Below are 26118 nucleotides of genomic sequence, written 5' to 3'. Positions count from 1 at the left end.
CTCACATTTCTTGACTATAGGATCCCATGTGTCGGACCGTCTTGGATTTGTCCCAATCGGGAGGCCCAAATATAGAAATGGTATGACCAATACCCTACAATGTAAGTACCTAGCAGCATCCTCCTTCCAACTTTCTGACATCCCAATTTTCCCAAAGCAATTCTTTGAGAAATTGATTCTGAGTCCTGAGGCAAGTTTGAAGCTTCTCAAGATCACCTTGATCGCTTCAACATTTTCCATAGATGCTTTCCCAAAAAAGAGTGTATCATCTGCATATTGTGGTATGTTAACCTCCACCTCTTTTCTACCCACTAGAAAGCCTTGAAACAGATTTTTCTTCAACACCTCTCTCATCAATCCGTTTAGCCCTTCCGCAACAACATTGAATAATAGCAGAGCTAGTGGGTCCCCTTGTCTTATGCCTCTTTGTGGGGTGAACTCGGACGAAGGGCTGCCATTGATCAATACAGAGATAGAAGCTGATTTTAGGCAGCCCTCAATCCACAATATCCATTTTTCGCAGGAGCCCATCCTACTCAGCATATATAGCAAAAAATCCCAAGATACTGAGTCGTATGCCTTTTCAAAATATGCTTTAAAAATCAAACACGGCCTATTTCTTGACTTTGCTTCAAGGATACTTCATTTGCAATGAGGGTGTTGTGTAGCAATTGACGGCCTTCTATGAATGCTGATTGTCTCTCATCTATTAGTGTTGGTAGCACCTCCTTTAACCTCCATGCTAGCACCTTTGACACAATTTTGTATATGCTGCCAATTAAAGAAATAGGCCTGTATTCTTTTAAATTTTGTGGATTAGATGCCTTGGAAATGAGCGCAATGAAAGAAGCATTGCAGCCCTTCGGGAGAGTTCCATGAACAAAAAATTCATCCATGAAACGAAACACATCGGCCTTGATAATTTCCCAAAATTCCTTAATGAATTTGAAGTTGAGACCATCAGCGCCAGGGGATTTGTCACTCCCACACAGCATCCTTGATTTTCTTTTCAGTGAAAGGTTTTGATAATCTATCGTTCTAATGTTGTTCAATAGCTTTAAAGCTGACCCCATCTAGTTTGGGTCTTACCCACTCTTCCTCCTGAAATTTTTCCTTGAAGAACAAACATGTTTCCTCCTTCACCCTTCTAGGTTCATCAATCCAAACACCATTTACAAGCACACCTCTCAAAGTGTTGGACCTGTGATTTGTGTTTACAACCCTATGGAAGAACTTTGAATTACCGTCCCCTTCTTTGATCCATCTTGCTTTTGCTTTCTGCCTCATTAAGGACTCTTGCGCTTGTGCAACTGCCCATAGTTCCTCTTGAAGCTTTTTTCTAACAAGCAACTCTTGGCCAGATAGTTGTCTGTCCTCACCTTCAGATTCAAGCCTGTTTAGTTCCTTCTCAATAGTTGCCACCTTCTAGTGGACATCTCCAAATTGCTCCTTATTCCAGATTTTCAGCCTAGCCTTGACCCCTTTTATCTTTTCTCTGAGCACAACCCCCCCCCCCCCCCCCCCCCAAACCTCTTACGGTATTATTCATCTAGGGTCTTTGAGCACAAAACCCATTCCTGAATTCGTGGGCTTGACTCCTGGTTATTACCCAATGGATCTTTGTTGCAATTTTGCCCTTTAGTCCGTCACACCTCCGTGTCTCCTCTTCTTTGGTCATTGCCGTCTGTGCTCGGAGGAAAATCCTCCTCCAACGGGTCTGTTTCTAGTGGACTACCTTCGATCACCATTTGCATCCCTGTTTCACTGTCACTATCGTCGGAACTTATTTCCTCCGACAAGCCTATGCAGTTTCTTCCCTGACATTTGCATCTATCCAGGTTGTAGCATGTTTCTTTAGCTATATGCACATTGTATTCAACCCCATTAATCCATGCGGAGACCTTGTGCTGAATTAATGGCTGTCATGGTGTCTTCACTAATATCCGCGCCCTGTCCAGCCTATGGAGTTCATCCATTTCGTCATCCACCTCCACCACTTCTCCTACTGCTGTCATAATGTGTCTAGTATCCTCCAAGTCCCAGGCATGCAGAGGTATGCCCCAGCATAACAGCCAAACTAGGCGATAACCAGTTCTCAACTGAGGGGTCCATTTTTCTAGTGAGTAGAACAAGGATGATCTTTGCTCATTTGCTTCTTTAGCCATTTGTGTAGCTCTGGTCTCTGTAAGTCCCATTAGCAATATCATGTCATCACCAATATATTTTGGCTTGACATCTTCGCCTCCATTACACATGAGATTGTCTTCCATTCTATCAAATAACGCAAGGTTCTTCAGTCTTCCCACCCATGTGTTTCTTAACCATGTCTTTTGTTCCACATTTATGTTCAACTGCACCGATGAGTGAGATACACCACCAGTTAGGCTCGGCCTTCTGAGAATTCTTCCCGGTGCCGTGTTTCTTCCTTCCGTCATTAGGATCTTCGCATACGAGGTTGCCTCTTTCTTCTGTTGGAATTGTTTCATCTTCATATCCACATGGTTGTCTTCGTACCCGTGCTTACCTTTCCTGTTAGCTTCTTCCTGTCCCTTTTGCTCTCGTCCTCCCCGGATGCCTTCTTCCAGTGTCGCCCTCACTCTTCCATGCTTTGGTGTATTGACATGCATTTTTAATCCCCCTACTACCAGGCTATCCAGCTTTCTCTCCAACTTTGTTACATCTTTCACCCCCTTGAATCTTACGAATCCGTATCTCTTACCCCACCTATTGCGGTTTCTTGCAATAAAAACCTCTCGGACATCCCCCCATTTTTTAAACTCATACCATAAATCTGATTCATTCATCTCCTCTGGGAATCTTGTGAAGAAGAAGGAATGGATATCAAATGCATCCCTCCAATTTGTTTTCCGCCTTTGTACCTAATGGCCATAACAATTTCCGGCATGGTGCCGTCGGGATCCTACTCTCACCCCCCCACTCTCTCTCACTGTTTCTCTCTCTCTCTCATCTAGTAAACCCTAGAATTACATACATATGTTACAAGATGGATATGACACGACTTGGGGGGATTATATTTATTTTGTTTTTGTATTTGATATTCTTTCCTTAGATAGGTTAGATATTATTGATGTAATCTCAGTCAATCTGTTAGACTTAGAGTTCTTTGTTTCCAGTATTTATTTTCATTTACATAATCTTCCTTAACTGAGTTTTCTCTCAAGTAATCAATAAAATAGTCAGTTTTTACTAGAACTAATGAAATGGAGGTTGACAGTAATAATCACTTGTTGAAGAACTTCACCATTGAATTACCTCATTTAAAAGAGAATTTGAATCACAGTGGCTAATGGAGCATAGCTGGTTTGTGTGTTTGGATTCCAAACTGTACAAGAGACTCACAGGAAATCAGTTCAAAAGTTCAGACAATACACTTAATTGATACTTCTTAAAAGACAATTACACCAATTAATAAATAGACAAGTACACTAAAAACAATAAAATTAACCAACCTGTAGTTGTAATCCTTTACAACAAAATATAAGGGTGGTCCAACTCTAAGGTACTCAGATATGTTACTGAAATAACCCTGAAAGAAAAAATGAATGTAAGAGGCTGGATAGTACAAAATGGAACATGGGAAACAAATAGAAACTTATACCTGAAGGTAGGAATCCCGTGGAAGAGCAATCTGCTGCTCAAGACCAGCTTCAATTCTTGTGCATAATGCCTGTCAAAATAAAAGGAAACAATAAAAGCACAAATAGAATGACATTTCCAAAACAGGTCTTACTGAAAATTAATATTTTCTCATTTACCAAGAAACTTACAATGCTTGCTAAGGTAAATGCAGCAAATACGGCAATGACCAAGATTTTAACTCCCCATAGTCCAAGAAATGGTGCATGAACCTCCTATATTCACACAATGATAGTAGAGTTAATTTTGATCAGAAAAGTGATAGGAACCTAAGATGGAAATAGAGAAGAGTGATTTTTCTTGATTGAAACTGAACAAAACAAGGAGAACTAATTCTCATACAAGGGCTTCCCTTTCACAAAGGATATTTCCTTTCTTACAAATCTTCAAATTCTTTGAATGCCCCTTCCAATCTTATCCTCCCTTATTTATATGACTAATCCCCTCTAACTAACTAACTAGTCTTGATAGGGCAGTTATCATAATTATTGGAATATTACAATTCACGATTTGAATCATGTGATTCAGCTAGCTAGCAATTTGTATCATAAGATGAATCTCAGATGATTTTGAATCTTATTATCCATTAATGAATTGGTGCAATAATCACACAACTCAACGATTCATTATTTATCCTTTCCTTACTTTTCTTTCACCAATTCTCATGAAAGAAATTGAAGTGCATATAAGCTTACATTGATAAATGAAAAGGAATTGAAGGATAGCTTATCTTATTGGATTATTCCACTACTTTATTTGTCACTCACCCATTCAATGCATGCACTCTAATTGGTTGTTTCATTTCTTCAATTCCATCTTTCAAAGGAGAGGTTTCATAAACTCGTATATAACTTATAATTTTGTTTCACAAGACTTATGATTAAGTTGTTTTATCAATTTCTAGTATAAAATTATTACATCTAAGTTCTAACACTGTATATTATCTATACTCTAATATGTAAATAATTTAGGATTTATCTTTCACAAAGGATTTCTCTTTTTCTTACAAATGTTCTAACTAACTGAATGCCCATTCCATCCAAATTCTCCCCTATTTATCTAGCTAATCCACTCTAACAAAGTAAAAGGTCTATGGTGTTATCTAGAGAAAATTTTGCCTATGAACACCAAATAGAATAAGAAAACAATAAAACTGAATTCATAAAACATGGGTAATACAATAAAAAAAAATAGTTTATACATAATCAACTCATGAACTAAATATAACTTTACCTTCATATATCGTGTCAGTAATCCATCTCTTTCTAGCCTAATACCTACACTTTGATTAGGATATTATTAGAACCATATATAAGGAGAGAAAAAAAGTTTAAAATACAAAGTACCAACAGAAGCTGAAAATAATTCATGATTATTCTTGAATGGAAAATGTTAGATATATAAACAATTATTGAGCATCAATTTAAAAGTAAAAGTTTAATCTACAAGGTGGAGACTTAAGAGTGACTTATATCCTTAACATGTTTGATGTTTCGTTATGTGAGACTCCTTTCAAGTTGAAGCATTGACAAATTACATAACAATCATGCCAAGTGCTGAAATTAAATCTCACCAAGACAAGAAAGGACAACAAGGATCAAATTTGTAACCACTAAATGGAGCCTTTGATATCATGTCAAAGACCAACTCAATACTAAAAGCTTAAGGTTTAACTTATTAGATAGAGTAACAAGAATGATTTATAAGTCCAAGTAAACTCCTCATGCAAAAGAGATTTGGGCTTGAAGTGTCGACAAAGTAAAAGGGCCCATCATAGATGCATAAGAATAGGAGCATAAATGATCAACTTATTGACAAAATGGTCATAAAGGCTATACCAATAATATACCCAAAAGCCTAAACTGTAAGATGCAGGTTTAGCAAAAAACCAAAGTATTCATGGCATAACTCGCACGTACCTTCATTCTGCTCCGCAGAGGGCGGATTCAACTTCACACATGGAAAGCAGTCAATCCTATTATCCTTGGCCCTCATAAAGTCTAATGTAACCAAAGCTACAAAAGCAGTAATCTGTAGAAGGAAGTCCAGTAGAACCGCCAAAGCTATAAAAAAGAAAATTCAGGAGTTAAGAAATCATAAAATCACTTTTTAAAGAATTTGTATCTTTTACCCTCCTTTTTGTGTATAGATGATGTCAATTCAGTTTTCTTTTTGTCCAAAGTACAGGTTGAGAGGAAAAAATTCTTTAACCTGCAATCATGGAGAAAACACGGCATGCTGGCATAGAAACAAATGATCCTACAGCAAATGCTAGAATCTCTGATAAGCTGGCTAGTGTTATCGAAGGTCCAACTTCACCCATTGCATTGCTTATTTGTTCCTCTACTGGTAAACCTGAGGGTTGCCGTTTCACAGCATCTACGATTATACACATGTTATCAACACCAACCTGATCAAAAAAATGAAAATCCAAAAAAACAAAAAGTGAAATCTCACCACACTTGCAGAAAACAAAGCAGGAAAGTCACAAAAATGAATAAAACTTGAATTTAGAGAATGACCCAAATTTAGAAGGTTCTGAATTATCTTAAGAAAGTAGCAGTCAGCATATATTATATTTATATATATCAAGAGAGTGGGGTTTAATATTCCTTTTAACCAGTGGTCTACCAATCTTCTGGAGTCCTTCGGTTAATTTGTAATATATCTAATAGTGGGGTTTTTTGTTGGGTTTGTTTTTGGAAGGTGGCACCTTGAGTGCTGTGTATCTGTTTCATTCAGTACCTCTGGTACTGTATGTTTTCTATATTAATAATACTATAATTTTGCCTTCCAAAAAAATATATATATATATATATCAAGAGAGTATTTACAAGACAAAAAAATGAATTTAAGCTACTTCCTATGGCACAATTGCTCGAAGGATGCATGAACCAAATAAAACAATTCTTAGTGTTTACTTTCCTACATTCTAATAATTATAATAACATTTGTTATCCTAAGCCACCCTCTATCAGTCTGTTATCTGACTATCCGCAACTGTCCAATCCTGCAAACTTCACGCTTGAGATGTCTAGTCCCCAGCATGAGGTGTGTGTGTTGGAGATCCTACATCGACTAGTGATACATCCAAATTAAAGTATACAAGTGGGGGTCATTCCTCAGCTTACAAGCCGGTTTTATAGTGTTCAATTAGGCCCAAACTCAAATTCTAAGAACATTATATCACTTCCTCTAAAGGTGTTGCATAGGAGTCTTACAGCAAACTTATTTCATACATAATTAACTTGAGGACATCAACGAATCTTGGTGAAAATGTAACAGCTGCTCACTGAAACAGTGAGATGAAAGAAGTGATAATTTCTCCAGGATGGTCTTCTCCCTCACAAAATGAAAATCAACCTAAATGTGTTTTATTCTTTCATGAAACCTTGGATTTGAAGCTTTATGCAGGGAAGCTAGATTATCACACACAAGCTTCATGAATTTCTATTTACAAACACCTAACTCCTTAAGAAACTATTTTAGCCATACGAATTCACACATTGCAACTGCCATTGCTTGATGTCAGCTTCTTCTTTCCTAAGATATCAGATTACCTCCAAAATGAGAGCAGTATCTTGAGGAAGAATGCCTAAGGGAGAACCTGCCTGATCAGCATATCCTCATAGTCAGAGAGTAACCATCTTCCTATAGCTCTTTTATGTATCTAAGACCTGAACAGTGAAATCCTAGTACGAGTCACATGGAGGATCAAAGAGTTGACTCAACACTGTCACATCAAAAGAAATATTTGGCCAAGTTATTGGGAGAAATTTCAGTTACCCAATAATTCTTCAATATCATTTAGGATCTGGTAATGCTTCCTCTGTCTTGTTAAAAGCTTTATGCTGGGAACCATGGGTGTATTGACAGGCTTACACTTGGTCATGCCAGCCTCCTCTAGAATATCCAAGGCATATTTCCTCTAGGAAATCCACATTGTGCAACTTCTATACCCAGAGAAAAGCTTGAACAAATTCTGCTTTGACCATTCAATAGCATCCTAATATTTATTGGTGACGACAATGTCCTCTATATAAACAAGTTAAATGTATTGACCAAGAGTTTGACATTGTTAGGAAATGGAATAATCGGCTTCACTTCTAGTCATGCCAAAGGCTTGCAATACAATACTAAAACATGTACAACTTACAAAGCATGTAAACTAGGCCAAACTCCCTCTGAGCAGTAAAAGCAACAGGTTGTTCCATGTGTACTTCCTCCTATAAATCTCCATTAAGAAAGCTATTCTTGATGCTAAGTTGTTAAAGAGGCCAACAAAAAATGACATCCACAGCTACAAATAAAAGAACATAAGCAATCTTTTGCCACCAAAAAGAAAGTGTCAATGTAACCAAAATTGCCTGATTTGCCTGATTTGCTCCCACAGATTGCGCTTCAGTATCACATCACAAGGTGAATATACATTCACAATGTTGACTTTGACACCTTCAGCTACTGTGTTTTCTTTGTTAGCCTGGTCCTTGTTTGGGCCTTGATCTCTTTCTGTTTTATTTTCCTTTTTGTTGCAGTTTTTTCTTGAATACACCTTTCATTGGTTTTCTGGCCCAGTGGCAGTAAGCCCACAATTGTTGTCTACACCATGGCTGTTTTCCCCACCTTTTGCTTTGTTGTGACCCGTTATTGTGTTACTTTTCCCACCTTTTGCTTCATCCCCTTTAATTTAAATTCTGCTGACCATGTTTTTTCTTTTTCGAGATTTGTGTTTTCTTTTCCACTCTCTTTTCATCTCTGTTGTTTCCACCAGATTGTCCCCTAACGTCCAGTCCTAGTTGTTGTCTGATGGTTCTTGCCCAGAATATGCCTTAGTTTTTCACTTTTCTGCACCGGTTATGTTTCCCATGCTATCAGACTCTGTACCAGCAGTTGGGTCTTTGTCATCAGCATTCTGACGTTGCAACAGTGTTGGCTGGGTATTACCCATCAGTCTTGTGTCATGTCCTTGACCATTGGGTCTTTTGGTTTTGTCACCACTTCCAGAATCCTCTTCTCCTTCACCATGAGTTTTTCCTTTTGTCACCGTGATTTCTTCTTTCGGGGAGTTGGTGTCTGGCAGCGTGAGTGATTCAGCCTCACTATCAATGGAGGTGATCTCATCTGAAGACCCAAACATGCTCAACGGACCTTGTTTGTGTCTGCATGAGTTTTGGCTAACCTCCTCAGCCAGGTGTATTGCATATTCTACCCGTTAATCATTGTTGTGATTGTGTGTTGTATCATGGGTCCTCGAGGTGTTCTGATTAACACCCTAGCTCTGTCTATTCTTTGCATTTCTTCCACTTCTTCATCCACTTCCACCATTTCTCCCACCGCTGCCACAATCTTCGATATGTTTTCTATGTTCCATGCGTGTAAGGGAACACCCCAACATTGCAGCCACACCAGTCTGTTTCCCGGTTGCATACCTGGGCTCCATTTTTCTAGTGAATGGAAAAGTGACATTCCATTTTCGTCTTCGTTTTTACACATATGTTCTGCTTGTGAGTCAGTGAGACCTACCAAGAGAACCATGTCATCACCAATGTATATAGGCCTGATCTCCTGTCCTGCTTCCCACATAAGCTCCTCTTCCAATCTGTCGAAAATGTCCAGTTTTCGTAACTTCCCAACCCATGTGTTATTGAATCTGTTCATCTGCTCCATAGGGATGTTCAATTGCATTGTTGAGTGTGATATTATTGATGTCTGCTGTTTTTGCCTTTGATTTCCTGTCTTCCCCATGCTTTTGGTTTCTGTTGCCACTACATCCGCATACGACCTTGTCTTTGACCGTTGTTGTTTATTGTGGTTAGCCAAACTGCCTCCTTCTGTGCTGGGTATGTCATTGTTTCTGTTAATTTCCTGATCATCAGCTCGTGCTCAGCTTTTGTTCATCCCCTCCCTGTTCTGCACCTTTGCTATTGGCCTTTTCTCTGTTTTCATCTCCCTCGTGTGCCTCGGAAGGTTAGCATGAAGCTTAAGGCCACCAATGACCATGTTGTCTAATCGTTGTTCAAGGAGTTTCACATTCTCGACTCCTTTGAAACGAACGAAACCGTACCTCCATCCGCTCTTATTACAATTTCGAGCTATGAAGACTTCTCTCACATCTCCCCACTTCTTAAACTGCATCCACATCTCCTTCTCCCCCATTTCCTCTGCAAATCGAGTGAAGTAGAATGACTGAATGTCTGGAGCATCCCTCCAGTTTTTCACGCCCTCTCTACTGTTTTTGCCTCTTCCATTTGGCTCACCATGCGAGCGTGCTCGCCAGTTGCACCGTTTACCGTTGTAGATATGTCTTGGGTCTCCTATTCTATTTCACTCTCTGTCTCTCCATTCTCTCCCTCTTCTATTTCTCTCTCTATCTCTCCACTCTCTCCCTCTCATTCTGTCCAAACAACAACTTTATCTGTGAAACCTAGCATAAGTATTTTCATATCTTTAATTCATCTTGCAATAGCTTAGTCACATTGTTTAGGCAATAACAAACTTATTTGGTGGTTATGAAGTCAAATGTTCTATGGCATTATATTCTAGAGAAGACATCTCATTAACCTTTGCACGCATCACTATATATATAGTTGTGCATCGGTATCACTACCTTAGTTAGGACAACTATCATAGTCTATTAAGAAAGTTGTGGGTTAGTTGGAGTTAAATACTGTAATTGGCTTCCTAGAGAAGTCTAACACTGGTGTATAAGCAGGAATCTCTGGAAAGGGGAAACATAGACTGAATTTTGGACAGTATCAAATATTCAGACCAATAGAAATCTCTCGGTGGGACAATAGAGGAAGGCAGGTAGTTTAATAATGCTGTGAGGTGGAAATTGGGGAGTGGTAAAAAGATAAAGTTTTGGGAAGATGGTTGAGTCAGAGGAGGTGAGTCGATGTTGGGGAAATACCCGAGACTCTACAGCATTTCAGAACAGCAACATCATGAGGTACAACAAATGGGGTCAGCTGCGGAAGGGGTTTGGGAATGGAGTTTCAGACGGAGAAGGAACCTGTTGAAAAGTGAACTAGAAATGGCATCAAACTTCATGCAAGTGGGGAATATACAGCCAAAAGTGCATATGGTTTGCCAAGTTGGGAGGGTCAGGTGGAGGAAAACAATGATAAGGAGGTTTTTGTAGATTTATGGAAGATGAAAGTGCCCAGCAAGGTTCAGCACTTTGTATGGAGACTGGTTCAGGACAGGTTACCAACCAGGAAGAATCTAAGGAGAAGGAATGTAGATTTAGAGGACGATAGATGTCTGTCGTGCTTAACACAACAGGAGGATGCGTCACACATTTTCTTTCAGTGCCCAAAGGTGTTGCCTATGTGGTGGGAATGTCTATCTTGGGTACAAATCAAATCTTTTTTCCCAGCAGATCCAGCACATCATTTCTTACAACATCCAGACTGTCATCTGCCTGGGCTAATTCAGAATAGGTGGCATACCTTGTGGGCTTCTCTCACCTGGTGTATATGGTATCAAAGGAACAAATTGGGCTTTTCAGGCGAAGCATTTGATGGACAGAGAGTCTTGGAACAAGCTCTATTTTTTTGCTGGCTGTGGTTAAAAAATTTCGAGAGAAACTTCAATATACCTTTCCATTACTGGTCCAGCAACATTAAGACTGGTTGATTTTGGTCCCCCCACCCCTATCTCCCCGTAACATGATTCTGGAGGCAACCAAACAGGCACTTACTCCGTTCAACTTGCATAATACTTATATAAGATAAATATGGTATCTCTAATAGCAATTCATAAAATTACCTTGAGAATGATAAAAACAAAGACTTACAGCTAAAACCAGAAAAGGTATGACCTCCATTATGATTAGTGTCGATTTTACTCCAATAGCACTGAAAAATCCAACTGATCCAAGGACAGAAAGCATAACAAGCAAAACCCCCAAAAGACCAAGCAATACCTGGATAACATCAAGTTAAAGAATGAGAAGTATTAGAGTAAATAGCCAGAGTTGAAGAGGCTATCCATAACATTTGAAAAAGTTAAAATTAATTTCTATCATATCTGCATCAACAACATGAGAAAAGAATTGGAAAAAAAAAATAATGCAGTTGTTGATAAGCATGAAAACCTACACAAGAATTCAAGACAGAATGTAAATTATTGGTCTTCTCATTAACAATGGTAAAAAATGGTCAACAACTTAAACCTAATCCAACATTATTATTAGCCTTTGTCTCCCATCTTACACCACAAATGACACAGGAAATTGAAAACCCCTTTGAAACTTAAAATCTTTAGGCACTAAAGTTTTTTTTTTTTTATCAGCAAAAATAATATATTATATATATGAAATAGAGTACAGGTGGTACTAAAGTAAAAGTATATTGATACCAAATCTTCAAATTGAAAAGTGAATTGTCCTCAACAAACAATGAAGCTCCCTTGAGGATTCACATAATGTAACCAAACCAGAACAACTCTGACACCAACAAATGAATTTAAGATCTTGAGAGAAATCAGAGAGATCATAGAGAGGATATAGATTGAGAGAAGTAAGATCCATGAGAAACACAAAAAGAAATTTTGATCAAGATTAGTAGTCATCTGAAGAACAATGAAGATGAGAAAACAAAATTTAAAGAAAATATTATGGACTCTGTCAAAAACCAATGGCAACCTAAGATGAACCTAAGTTTCAATACTTTAACAAACAACATGATAGCAAATGAGACTATTTACAATGATCAACTAGTAAATTCAAATTCCATAATATAAACTCCCCGTGTCATAAACCAACTATTCCAAAAGCTAAAGTTATTAGATGAAAACGTGAAAATTTTATATTACATCTCTAACATGCCTACTTATGCGAGAACCTTTAGGGATTAAAGTGTACACATGCATAGGCTCACCTACCTTTAGCTGAAATTTAACTTTTTATTAGAAGAATTAGGGCAGCAAGGAACCTCTACATCACTCAATCATAGATGTTCAGATGCCAGTCATGAACCAATTACCCCAAAATCTTAAGTTATTAGGTGAAGACATGTGGCTGTTTTATATTACATCCCTAACACCCCACCACAATGATAAAATGTGTTTCTCTCTTCTCACATTCTTTGTTTCTCTCAAGTCACAATTAATGGTCTACACTTCAACTCCACTGTGTAATTTAGATGCTTGGAATTCCCATGAGCATTAGTTAAGAACATTAACATCAAGAAGAACAATTTAGCACGTATTGGCACTTATACTGTGCATGTATGTTTTGACTTTTGAATATACACAAACAATTTAGTATCACAGGATACACTATATGGAATCATGGGAAAAAGACAATTGAAAGCTTCATGGGAAATAGCATACCTTGGACGAGAGGAAGAAAAAAGATGGATGAGGTGGTGTATCTCCCAAGGTCACCGATATATAAGCAAACATTACAATATAGCTCACCTAATAATATGTTGGAGAAGACATTTATTGTATATTCCAATAAAGCACATCTTTATGAAGCCACAACCAAACTAATCAGTTCATTAGCTTACACACAACACAAATCATGTTTTCACATTTAGTTGAAAGAAACAGAAATTTCTTACGAGTATTGTTATGACATCTGCAGTGCTTTCTCTCTTTAGTTCTTCCTCAATTGAACTTTCAGTTGAAAATGACAAGGTAAGATTGCTAGATTGCACCATTGGCAGCAATTCGTCCTTCCAAATGTAAAATTGGTTCAAAATATGTATGGATAAGGAATGAGAAGAAAAGACAGATAGTAATAGAGTACCTTTAGCATTCAGATAGCATATCTGCTATATCATGCAACGAGCAAAAGCACACTCACTCAAAAAATATTATATAGCCACTTCTACTAGGACAATATAATCAATTTAATTCAAACCTACTTATAAGTAGGTATCTGAAAAAGCACTCATGCACTTCCCTTATTTCAAAAGTTGACAGTGGATGGATCAACATTAACTTTATACCAATATATTGCCTACAGCCAGATTTACAGTCATGCATATCAGTAATAAATATACAAATCTGTATTCAGAAACATACTTCACTAGAACATGATAGGGTAACTAAAACGGAGACCTCAAGTTTTTCTTTCCTAGAATCACCTGACAATCAAAATCTAACATCTAACTTTCTATGGTAGGGTTATGCACCATGTGATCAGGGAACTGATATGGGACAAAAAAAATTATACTTGAGGCTTACTGCTAACTTGCTTTAAAGTTAAAACATTCATATATGTTAGAAAATGAATTTGGACCTAACTCAATCCTACAAAACCGGCTTGCAAGGTGAGGATTGCTCCCCATTTATATAGTTTATCTCGGCACCATCTTTAGTCGATGTGAAAACGAATCTCAAAGAGAGAGTGAGAGAAAATTCACAACAGAATTTGAGGTGAAAGGTTATAAGATTCAACCCAATGAGAAAACAGTTACACCTTCATAGAGTTTGAGAGAGAGAAAAAGAAGAAGACAGATGGAAGATATTATTATTGATTCAGAATGAAAAGGTTAGTTACAAACTGATTCTGTTTCTCTATTTATAGAGAAAACATATATGATTACACATAACCTAACTAATGCTGCCTGATTGAGGAACCATATTTATGCTGCCTGATTGAGGAACCATATTTATGCTGCCTGATTGAGGAACCATATTTATGGTGACTAACTCTGTATTTAGTACCTCTGGTACTTCTCTAATATATATATAGATTTATCTTTGCTGATTAAAAAAAAAAAAAAAACCTAACTAAGGCAGTTAACTAACGAAAGTTAGTTATTGCTCTAACAGAAATAACAACTTCTAACAAAATAACAAAACCACAGATGTCCTAACTGAATCATTTTTTTTTTGGTCGGCAAAGATAAGATATATATATATAGATATGAAAAGAAACCAAGTACCAGAGGTTCCATGATTACAATAATATCCAGTGGAGTGGTTCCCAAGACAGACTACACAACAGTCTTGGACGAAACCAAACTGGAATACAGATTTATATAGCTACTACTACACTATGATTTCTACCCTCAACTAAGAACAAAAGCATCTCTAAGGTTAGATGGCCATTGGTTGTAATGAACTGCAAAATCTTTCTCAAAACTTCTGAGCCATGTCCAAAGTAAGAATAAAGCATCCTCCAGCAGTTTGTTGCCATCAAAGGTGCCATTTGAAAATATGATCTTGTTCCTTAGCTGCCACACATTCCAGGTAAAAGCCACCCACCATGACCTCCATCTATTACCCTGAATTCCTTCCACCCTATCATTCATATGTTGGGAGAAGTGTTGCCTTGGGCGCTGCGGGAACACACTGAGAATGTTCACCTAAGACATAGATTCCCCCCAAATAGGTGTAATTTTGCTGCAATGGAAGAATAGATGAGCTGCATCCTCCTCCATGCTCCTACAGAATGAACATTGTAGGTCATTAATTTCCACATGCCTCCTACGCAAACTGAATCATAATTGTTCTAGCAGCTGCCCTAACTAAATCACAAAGTAAAACTTACTTAATACACTAATAATACATTAATACCCCCCCTCAAACTCAATGGGGTTGAGAATCAGAAATGGACTCAACTACATTGAGTTTGGACCTAAGAAAGAAAAATCAAGTTGGTGATAGAGGCTTAGTGAGGGCATCAGCCCATTGATCTATAGCAGGAATATATACACTTTGAGCTCTTTAGCTAAGACTTTCTCCCTGACAAAAAAGATGTCAATTTCCATGTACTTAGTCAGGGAATGAAGAACTGGATTATGAGTGATAGCTACTGCACTTTGGTTGTCACAGTAAATCGTTGGGGTCTAAAAAGGAACAGATAACTCTGTTAGAGTTTGAATCCATGTAACTTCAGTCGTGGATTGAGCCAAGCTCCTGTATTCAGCTTCAGTGGAAGATCTAGCCACAATTTGTTGTTTCTTGGACCATGAGACCAAATTAGGACCAAAATAAATCACTGCACCAGAGGTAGACCTTCTATCATCTGGATCCGAGGCCCAATCAGCATCACACAGGGGCTTTGATAGTAAAAGGCTGAGAGGAAGGAGCAGCGTTGAAATGCAGACCATGATGAATAGAGCCTTTAAGGCACCTTAGAATGCGTTTAACAGCTGTCCAGTGAGAGTCCATAGGATTAGCCATGAACTGACAGACCTTGTTCACAACATAGCTTAACTCAAGTCTTGTAATCGTTGTGTATTGAAGAGCACCAACAACAGACCTATAGAGAGATGGATCACTGAATAACTCGCAATTAGCAGTCATAGGGGAAGCAATAGGTTGTGCTTCTACCATTTTGGTTTTCTGAAACAAATCTCTTGTATATTTGCTTTGAGTCAGTAGAATAATCCCATCAGCCACTGATTTGATTTCAATACCAAGAAAATAGTCAAGTTTTCTCAATTGTTTAAGAGAAAAATTGGAATGCAGCTTAGTGGAGAGTTGCTGAATTACAACAGTAATAATAATATCATCTACATAAACAAGAATGTAGATAATGTTTCCTTTGTCTTTATAAACAAACAGCGAAGGATCGCACTTGCTAGCCACAAACCCAAGCTGTAAAAGAGTTTCCTTGAGCCTATCAAACCACTATCTTGGGGCATGTTTAAGGCCATACAAAGCTTTTTGTAGCTTGGAAACCAAGGTTTTATCTGAACTTTTGAAGCCTTGGCTGCTGCATGTAGATAGTCTCTTCAAGATGACCATTTAAAAAGGCATTGTTGACATCTAGCTGGAACAAATCCCATTTATTAGTGAAAGCAAGAGTGATAATCAGCCAGATTGTAACAGGATTTATCACAGGAGAAAAGGTTTCATTAAAGTCACAACCAGCAATCTGATGAAATCCTTTAGCCACTAACTTAGCCTTGAACCTGTTAACAATCTCATCAGCATTCTCCTTAATTCTGAAAACCCACTTACAACCCACAGCTTGTCTGTCTTTGGGAAGAGGAACAAGATCCCATGTTTTATTGTTAAGAAGAGCCTCATACTCTTGTTTCATAGCAACAAACCATTGAGGGTCAGCAAGAGCCTGTTTAACAGTCTTAGGTTCACAATGTGCCAAAAACAGTGAAGGATGCAGCCTAGGTTGATGAATTCCAGACTTGGATCTGGTTTGCATAGGATGGACATTTTGTGAGGGAAGCACAGGATTGGAAGAAGAAGGAGAACTGACAGTATGAGACTGAGAAGAAGAGGTGCTGTACAGTTCACTTGGATTTCTGTTTAAGTCAGAAACAATTAGAGTGTTTATTAGAAATAAAATTTGGTTCAGCATTTGAAAGAGGAGAAGATGATGTGACATTTTGAGAATTAGGAAATTCAGTATTAATGGATCTAGAGGGATCAGCACTTACAGAAGTAGAATTAGTTTCAGCATGTTTAGAAGAATGAGTGAGCTCATTAGGGGAAGGTGAAACAAGAGGAATATGAGCAGTAGGTAAAAAATCACTCTTATCACTCTTAGAAGAAATGACAGAGTTGGATAAAGATGGAAAAAGATCATTGTAAGGATATTTAAGCTCGTTAAAGACAACATTTTTGGAAACATATAATTTGCCATTAGGAGAGAGACACTTGTAGCCTTTGTGAGAAGTGGAATAACCAAGGAACAAACACTCATGTGACCTGAAATCAAGTTTGTGTTTATTATAGGGTCTAAGAAAAGGATAGCAAGAACATCCAAAGTTCCTCAAAAAATTGTAATTAGGTGACTTGTTAAACAAAACAGTATAAGGAACTTGAAATTTAAGAGAAGCACTGGGAAGTCTGTTTATCAAATAAACAGCAGTGTGGAAGGAAAAATCCCAAAATTTTAAAGGGAGAGAAGCTTGTTTGAGAAGAGTGAGGCCTAACTCGACGATATGCTGTGTTTTCTTTCCATAACACCATTTTGATGATGTGTGTGAAGGCAAATTAGCCTGTGAATGATCCCATGGGTTTGAAGAAATGAGGTAAGAGGTCTAAATTCACCTCCCCAATCTGTTTGAACACTCTTAACTTTGGTATTAAATTGGAATTCAGTCATGGTTTTAAATTGCTGAAAAACAGAAAATGTTTCTGATTTATTTTTAAGAAAATAGATCCAAGTGAACTTAAAATAGGCATCAACAAAGCTGATATAATAAGAGAAACCATTTGAGGATGAAATATGAGATGATCCCCACAAATCACTGTATATAAGTTCAAGAGGAGCAGAATTACAATTTGAGATAGAGAAGATGGTAGTCTATGTGACTTTCCAACACAACAAGCAGCACAGAATTCGAACATAGTTTTATTAACTATGGGTATATTACAACGATTAAGCACAAGTCTTAGTACATTAGCATTAGGATGGCCCAATCTAAGGTACCATATAGTTTGAGAGCTAGTACTAAGTGTTGTTTTAACATTAGAAACTGCATTTACAATGGAATCAGAAATTTGTGTATTAGAACCACTAGAAATAGAAGTAATAGCAGAATCAACACTGGAATTTGAAAGTAAGCAGGTGGCTGAGGCAGAGTCTTTGAGTGCAAGATGTGGAATTATGTAGAGGCCATCAAGACCCACTGAACCTTGAAGTAGGACTTCATTGGTTTCCTATGATTTCACAACACAATTATTAGTATAAAATTCAAAGAAAACATTGTTATCCTTAGAAAATTTGTTGACACTAATTTAAGTTTTTAGTAATGGTAGGTACATGTAATAATTGTTTTAAGAACAGAGAAACTCTAGTATTAATAGGTGAAACAAACTTTGTGTAACCAGAAGACTTAATAGAAAGGCCTTGGCCATTACCAATGTATATTTGGTCTGGCCCCTCAAATGGACCAAGCTGCCGGATGTTTTGAGACTCAACAGTTACATGGAATGATGCACCCGAATCAGGTATCCAAGTAGTAGAGTTAAGATATTGATTTTCAGAATTAACCAGCATTGCAGTAGGTTGGGAGTCTTTGTGAGAATTAGTTCCCTAATTCTATTTTGAACCGAAGGTGTTTGATGAATTGCTTTGAAACACTGGTTCCACCAGTGTGAGAGACGCATTTGGCTGAAAATCATAATCATAGCGAAAATGACACACCGCTATTGTGTAACCAAATTTGAAGCAAACTTGACACTGAAAATTTGCATAATGACCACGGTCTCGGCCACCACCACCACGACCTCCACCACGGCCAAAGCCATTTCCTACCCAACTGTAGCCACCGCCGCAATCAAAATCATTGCCTCCACGACTGTAGCCACCGCCATGATTGAAGTCACCATGATTTCCAGAATAATTGGATCGATTTTGTGAATTGAAATTATTTGAGGATGAATTGTAAGAATTCGAAGATAAATGTTAACCTTGAGCAACATTAATCGATGGTGAGCGCTTCTAAAACTTTTTCATGCATGCCTCAGGTGCAAGCAGCAGTGCCTCTACTTCTCCAATCGGAAGTGGTTCAAACTTACTTTCGATCACTGAGATCTCTGGACCGTACTCCTCTGGTAGGCCTTCAAGAATCGCGTCAAGATGTTCACGCGGAAGAACAGGATCTCCACACAATCCAAGCACATCGACTATGCATTTGATGCGCAGAAGAAACTCAAGCATTGTTTTCTGCTCAAGCATTGTAGTTCTGAGTTCTGTTCAAAGTAACTTAGCTTTCGCACGTGTTTGCTTTTGAAAATACTCATGGATCTGCTCCCAAAGCTAATATGAATGAACACATCCGATAATTCGAGATAGGATTGAAACTGAAAGAGTCGATTGAAGCCACGACAAAAGAATCTAATCTTGTTGTTCCCAATCGGTGTATGCTGGATTTTCATTTCCAGCTTCACAATCTGCCTCTATGAGAAAGCGCATCGGGATCTGAGGACTTGCCACGAAACACTGAAGTTTATGAGCCTTGATGACAGGTTCTACCTGTTGCCTCCATAGCAAGAAGTTAGAATCATCTAACTTCTAAGAAATTGGATGTAAAGAAAGAGTAGCAGAAGCAAAATTCTGATTTGTCGCCATGGATAACTTCAAGCTCTAATATCATCATAGAGTTTGAGAGAAAGAAAAAGAAGAAGAACGATACAATATATTATTACTGATTCAGAATGAAAAGGTTAGTTACAAACTGATTCTATTTCTCTATAGAGAAAATAGATATGATTACACATAAACTGACTAAGGCAATTAACTAACCAAAGTTAGCTACTGCTCTAACAGAAATAACAGCTTCTAACAAAAATAACAAAACCACAACTGTCCTAACTGAATCATAATTGTTCTAACAGCTGCCCTAACTGAATCACAAAGTAAAACTTACTTAATACACTAATACACCTCAAATTAATAGACAATTACTCTTGTAACTGTCAACTAACTCTAGTCAGTTAGCTAGCTATCTACAAGAGTACAGAGAACTATGATTAAGCCTATACACAAAGACTTAAGAAAAGAAAGAACTGTATCAAGTAAGTATACTCCTATAATGTGAGACTTCAACATGTCCTCTTTTGCCCATGGCTACTCGTCATGTGGGACTTTCAACACACACCCTCTATCTTAGGGGTGACCATAATTTAGGTGGCTTTTTCCAACATTCCCCCTCACGCTCAAGGCTAACTGCCTAGAGTGTGACAGACATAGGGACCCATCTAGGATAAGCTTGGATATCATGTCAAAAAGTGGGTTTGGACCTAACTCAACCCTACAAAACCGGCTTGTAAGGTAAGGATTGCTCCCCACTTATATAATTTATCTCGACACTATCTTTAGTCGATGTGGAACTTCAACATATCCCCTTTTGCCCACGGCTACCCGCCATGTGGGACTTTCAACACACACCTTCTATCTAGGGGTGACCACAATTTGGGTGGCTTTTTCCAACAATATACAAATTACTTCACTTTAAAATCAATTTCATTCAAAATTAATTTTGCAAACAAATCAGTCAAACACATTCAGATTTCGTGCATATAAGCTACACAAGAATTAATAACTGCAATAAATATATTTAGTAGTCATACCTTAGCTAACTGGATGAATGCTTTTTCCCAAGCTATTGCCTTCCCATTCTCACCCCCAACTTTTGTAATTGCATTATTGACAGGGTACGTGATAACAAATGCAGAAGCCTAAGAATAGGATAATCAGCATAGCAATGATAGAATTAGAGAGAAGCTGAAAAACTAAATTTCTTATCGATTGAAAAATAAATACCATCTTAGAATGTGGGTTTCGCCTCACTCAACCCCAAAAACTATCTCATAGAATGAGGGTTGCCCCCCACTTATATATTGTATCTTGGCATTATCTTTAGCCGATGTGGGACTTGGATTTTTCCCAATACACCCCCTCACGTACAGCACTTTTGGGTTTGGTGTGTGGATAATATGGTCGGTGGTCCATTAATGGATCTAGGATAGGCTCTGATACCATGATAGAATTTGAGAGAAGCTGAAAAGCTAAAATTTCTCATTGATTGAAAAATGAAAAGGGCAAGTTTACACAATACTGTTGTGTAATGAAAACTAACTCTAACAGGAAGTGTAACTGAAAACTAACTCTAACTGAAAGCTAACAAACTACAGTCAGAATAACAAACTGACAGCTCACTAACAGTTATCTGTCAGCACAGTCAGTGGGAAGTGCATACAATTGGCTAGTTAAGGAAATGACAGATGAGAATCAGGATACAGTCTTTAATGATTTATGGGAACTCCAAATTCCAACTAAAGCCGCTTTCTTTGCTTGGAGAATAATTCAGGACAGACTGCCTACAAAGACCAATTTGCATCGGAGAAATGTGGAAATCAATGACAGTAGGTGTCCATTTTGCAGGAATTTTGAAGAGGATGCAGCACATTTATTCTTTTCATGTGATAAGGTCATGCTGCTATGGTGGGAATCATTGTCTTGGATAAATGCGGTGGCACCTCTCCCACAAAATCCGAGGCACACCATTTCCTCAACATTCCTCTTGCAGACTGTCGGGTATCAGGAGGTAGCGTTGGCAGAGTTGGTGGATATCCCTAACTAGGAGCATTTGGCACCATAGGAATAGGATTGTCTTCTCAAATGACAATTTCAATGTCAACAAATTGATGGAGGATGCTATATTTCTTTGCTGGACATGGTTTAGAAACCTGGAAAAAGGATTTGACTTACCTTTCCATTACTGGTCCAGTAATATCAGGGATGATTTTTGTAATGAGGGGGGGAGTATGGTTATAGGTATTGGGTAATTATATACCAAGTTTGCAGTCAGATGTTTGGTAGCCTAATTCTTGTTAATTAACTTGTATTAGGTTGCCATACTTCTGCATATCTTGGTGCTGATGTGTATTTTGTACAGTACCTCTTGTACTGCTGTTTATATCTAATATCAGTATTTTTGCTGACCAAAAAAAAAACTGTCAGCACAGTGACAGTTAACTGACAAGTAAGAATACTCTAATAAGCAGTAACGCATAAAAAGAAATCTATGCTAAAATTCAACATTCTTACCTCAGAATAATTGTTTCCAGAAAACCCTCCTAAGGCAGTAGTTGGTTCAAGGGGAGCCTTAAATGCACTAAAGCATGTTTCAGTGGAAGTGTAATGCTGAAAATGATAAAATAAAATAATTAGAGCCAACAAATACACATCACAACAACACTGTTATGATTTAAGTCTTATTAAACACAAGCTATGGATAAATTCACCATAATCTATAAGAAGTAATTATGTATAGAAGCACCAAGGGAGCATTCTACATTCAATGCATTTGACACAATACAGCTACACTATCTACAAAGAAAAAAGAAATGAAAAGCAGGTATTCCATCCATACCTATGCAAATATTTCAACTAGTATTTTTATTGGAATTTAGTATTTCTTAACACATTAATCTATTTCTTTTAGAATATTTGTCTGCTCATAAAGTAAAACTGTTTTAAATTAAACTCGTCTGAATAACAAAACTAAGGTAATCCATAATTAGATTACAGAAGTTTACCTGAAAACAATACTCAGCATGTTCAACACCTCCATAGTTGTCATAATTGTCAGGGTCCATTTGAAAATACTATTAGAATACAAATAAAGACAAAAAAGGAAATCAAATGAAGGCTTCTATGTATGCCAAAAAAAAGAATAATAAATTGATATAGAACTGAATAAGAAAAGTCAACTGGTTGTACAACTTACAGATAATAGAAGCCAAATAATTAATTATTTGCAATACACAATTCAAAAGTACTATAGGAATAATTTGGATAGTAGTGGGTTGGACCTGCAAAATGCTTTGAGTGGCACAGTCATCGCCTAAAGGCTTCAAGCAAATGTCACTCAGAGATACTAAAAAACCAGAATAATTTGCACGAATTCCATCAACCTGTTGGAATATTGAAATGTAAACATATTTTTTAATAAAAAAGGTTACAACAGCTCCATTTAAATTCTAGTAAGTAAAAAGAACTGAAAATCAAAACACCTTTTCCTGTATTTCGAAAAGCAATTCAATATTTTCTTCAGTTATGATACTTGGTGGCTTGCCATGCTTAGATTCAGGGATTGTCGCTATTATGAGCTGAAATATACACAAACAATATTTTAAAATGTGATTTATTTCAGATAAAAATAATAGCAGGAAATAAGAAGGCAACATAACGAAAACATGAAAAAGGAAACTATGGTTGACTTCATATTTTCCACAAAGTACATGTTTGGATAGAAAGGGAAAACTTTCTTGGAAATTGGAAGACATTGACAAGAATGGGACACTAAAAATTGCATCAGCATCAATATCAGCATAATAATAAAATCAAAATGTGTTATTTGATAAATAACCAAAACATATCTATCGAGATTCGCTGAGATATTTATCTCATTCTTACTGATGTCCGAGGTCTATCTCCTATTATGTTCTTGAGGCTTGCACTAATGTTTACCATGCATGCAGGGTCAGTGACTGACAGGAGGTCCACTACTGGATATTGTACCTTGAAGGATATTTAGTAGCTTGGAGTAAAAAACAAAATGTTGTGGCTCAGTCTAGTGCTGAAGCTGAGTTCCAAGTTGTGGCATAAGGTATTTGTGAACTATGGCTGAAAATTATTTTAGAAGACTTTGAGATTAAATGGGATGGACCAATGGAACTCAACTGTGATAATAAGTCAGCTATCACCATAGCTTATAATCCTGTTCAGCATGACTGAAAGAAGCATGTTGAAGTAGTAGGCATTTTATCAAGGAAAATCTCAACCGCGGCTTGATTTGTACTCCATGTGTACTTTCACAAGGTCAACTTGCAGATATTCTTGCCAAAGAATTATGCAGTCCAGATTTATGCTAGTTGAGAATGGAAAAGATCTATTCTCCAACTTAAGGAGGAGTGTTGGAAAGAAGAGTGTTTTAGGAGATAAGAACTTCTTTAATGTTTATTTTTCCAAGTAGCCTAGATAAATGGTATAGCTAGATTCAATGCATCTTAGGAAGTAGTGGTATCTTAATTGCTCTCTTGTAAATTATCTTTGGCATTAATTGTCATTGTAATACTCTTGAATGTAAATACATCATTTTGCTGTGTGGAAAATACATTCAAGCTTCTCTTGTATCTTTAAGGAGGTTTCATTGGATCAATAAGTCAGAAGTTTGGCTTCTATTTGGCATAAAGCACATGGTCTTTTTAAGGGAGGGGGGATCTTCCTTGTAGATATGTTGAGGGATTAGGTAGCTTTGCTTCATTGAGGATTCCTTATCTTTCAAAACTCCAATTTTTTCTCTCCATCTTAATATATTTCTTCCTTTATTTATTTCTCTTTTTTTTGGTGTCTGTGTGTCTGTGTGTGTGTGTGTGGGGGGGGGGGGGGGGGTGGTAAATGCCAAACATGCAAATGAGCAGGCATGCTAGATAATTCATTTACATAAGAGGGAGCTTAGATTTCAGTAACTAGATCACACACATGGAATTAAGAGACTAGAAAGAAAAGTAAAATAAATTACAAGCAACTGAAACCTGTTCTATTCTGTAGAATGGAGCAAGGTGGCTATCAAAAAACTCTTTCTCTTCAGCTGCCTTACTCCCGGGACCAACCCATAACTGCAACACAAAGAAGACAGCAAGGCCAATATTCTTCAACTTCAAGAAGAAAATAAGGATTACGAGCATATATATTCTTTTGAAACTTATATTAGTATCACCTCTTTTTATAACTTATTACCCTTATTATTTAGTGACTCAAGATGAAGTACTAGCTATGAAGCACGGACACTTCAGCCCTTTGCCGTGTCCGGTGTCCGACACGCGTCCGTGTTAGTGTCCGACACCGACACGACACCCGTATTACGTTCTATATTTTGGACATTACAGGTGTCCACGTGTCCGTATCCGTGTCGTGTCCGATGTCCGTGTCGGTGTCGGTGCTTCATAGAGTACTAGAAAACAGCGTGTTGTGTGTTGGGGAGGGAGGATTAAAGAAGAAATATTATTAAAGAGGCAACGAGAGCAAGATACCCATTTAGAGAATAAATGTCCTCCAGCAAGAAAACAAACACAAAAATCATTCAACAGAAAAGCATGATCATATATCTTAAAGTTAGAATATTGAGAATTCTCTAAAATTCAGGAATTAAGGCCCAGAAATTGATTCGTATGTATCTATGTATCTATCCAGAAAGCTCAAGAAGACAGAAAGGTTGTTTCTATAAGAATGAACCCTTGGACAGTATTTTTTTTGTTTACAAGCACTTATTTGGTACCATAAGCCTTTATGAAAATATTTTTCTTCACATTATGTATAAGTATAGATCCACAGTGTTTTTTTTTTTTTTTTGAACTGCTAAAATAATATATATATTAAACGATAACTAGTACCAGAGGTACTACAAGATAACACAGGAGAGAAGATCTCCTGAAACAGAAAACAAAAACAGCATTACATCTGCCCGACAAGAATCCAGTGTAAAACAATTTTAATTTGTTTGAGCTGTTATGTAAAATGTGCTTAACATTTGAGCATATGTTCCAACAGCTAATCCAAACATGTCTAAGGGTAGATAAAAAAAACAAGGCAACACACCAAAAAGGATAAGGTAGATATTATTTGATAGGCAGAAAAAAGATTAAAAAAAAAGTGCATGTAGAAGTTACAGCAAATCCAAATTGCACACTGTGGAGATACTAAAAATGAAAATATGGTACCTTCTCAGGCCGGGTCTCCACCTCAAAACGAAGCAGACCCAAACAAAGCAAAACAACAATTGCCAATGAGGAACAAAGAACAATTGTGGGTTTTCTAGCGGCCCACCTTCCATATGTCCTGAATGCATAAACAAAATCAAAGATTATGTAATTGTAAACCTAGCAAGAACTGCTAGAGCCACTGACCTGTAAAAGCTGGACAGGCATCCTTGAACAAAAGAAAATTGCACCACATTCTGCCCTTGAGGATCTATCCATTGCACCTTTTATTTGTCAAGAGAAAGTCAACAATATCAT

At 37.4% G+C, this 26118-nt stretch overlaps 1 protein-coding gene across 1 annotated transcript in view; it reads right to left on the bottom strand.

The window, feature by feature from the left end:
- LOC100810332 (NPC intracellular cholesterol transporter 1) overlaps window positions 1–26118 on the bottom strand; it is a 47350-nt gene that overhangs the window by 14374 nt on the left and 6858 nt on the right. Inside the window, exons 9-26 of the mRNA XM_006575700.4 lie at window positions 26008–26084; window positions 25822–25939; window positions 24637–24720; window positions 23113–23208; window positions 22912–23013; window positions 22636–22704; window positions 22145–22240; window positions 20665–20772; window positions 13227–13340; window positions 12994–13080; window positions 11456–11584; window positions 5869–6067; window positions 5577–5720; window positions 4891–4934; window positions 3789–3872; window positions 3620–3688; window positions 3471–3547; window positions 3274–3343 (exon numbers count right to left, since the gene is read on the bottom strand). Coding sequence (XP_006575763.1) covers window positions 3274–3343; window positions 3471–3547; window positions 3620–3688; window positions 3789–3872; window positions 4891–4934; window positions 5577–5720; window positions 5869–6067; window positions 11456–11584; window positions 12994–13080; window positions 13227–13340; window positions 20665–20772; window positions 22145–22240; window positions 22636–22704; window positions 22912–23013; window positions 23113–23208; window positions 24637–24720; window positions 25822–25939; window positions 26008–26084 — 1767 coding nt within the window. The remainder of the gene's footprint in view (window positions 1–3273; window positions 3344–3470; window positions 3548–3619; window positions 3689–3788; window positions 3873–4890; window positions 4935–5576; window positions 5721–5868; window positions 6068–11455; window positions 11585–12993; window positions 13081–13226; window positions 13341–20664; window positions 20773–22144; window positions 22241–22635; window positions 22705–22911; window positions 23014–23112; window positions 23209–24636; window positions 24721–25821; window positions 25940–26007; window positions 26085–26118) is intronic.

The sequence above is a fragment of the Glycine max genome, chromosome 2, assembly GCF_000004515.6.
Source record: "Glycine max cultivar Williams 82 chromosome 2, Glycine_max_v4.0, whole genome shotgun sequence".
Taxonomy (NCBI): Eukaryota; Viridiplantae; Streptophyta; class Magnoliopsida; order Fabales; family Fabaceae; genus Glycine; species Glycine max.
The sequence above is the reverse complement of the archived record's forward strand: the minus strand, read 5'-3'. Positions and strand labels throughout refer to the sequence as shown.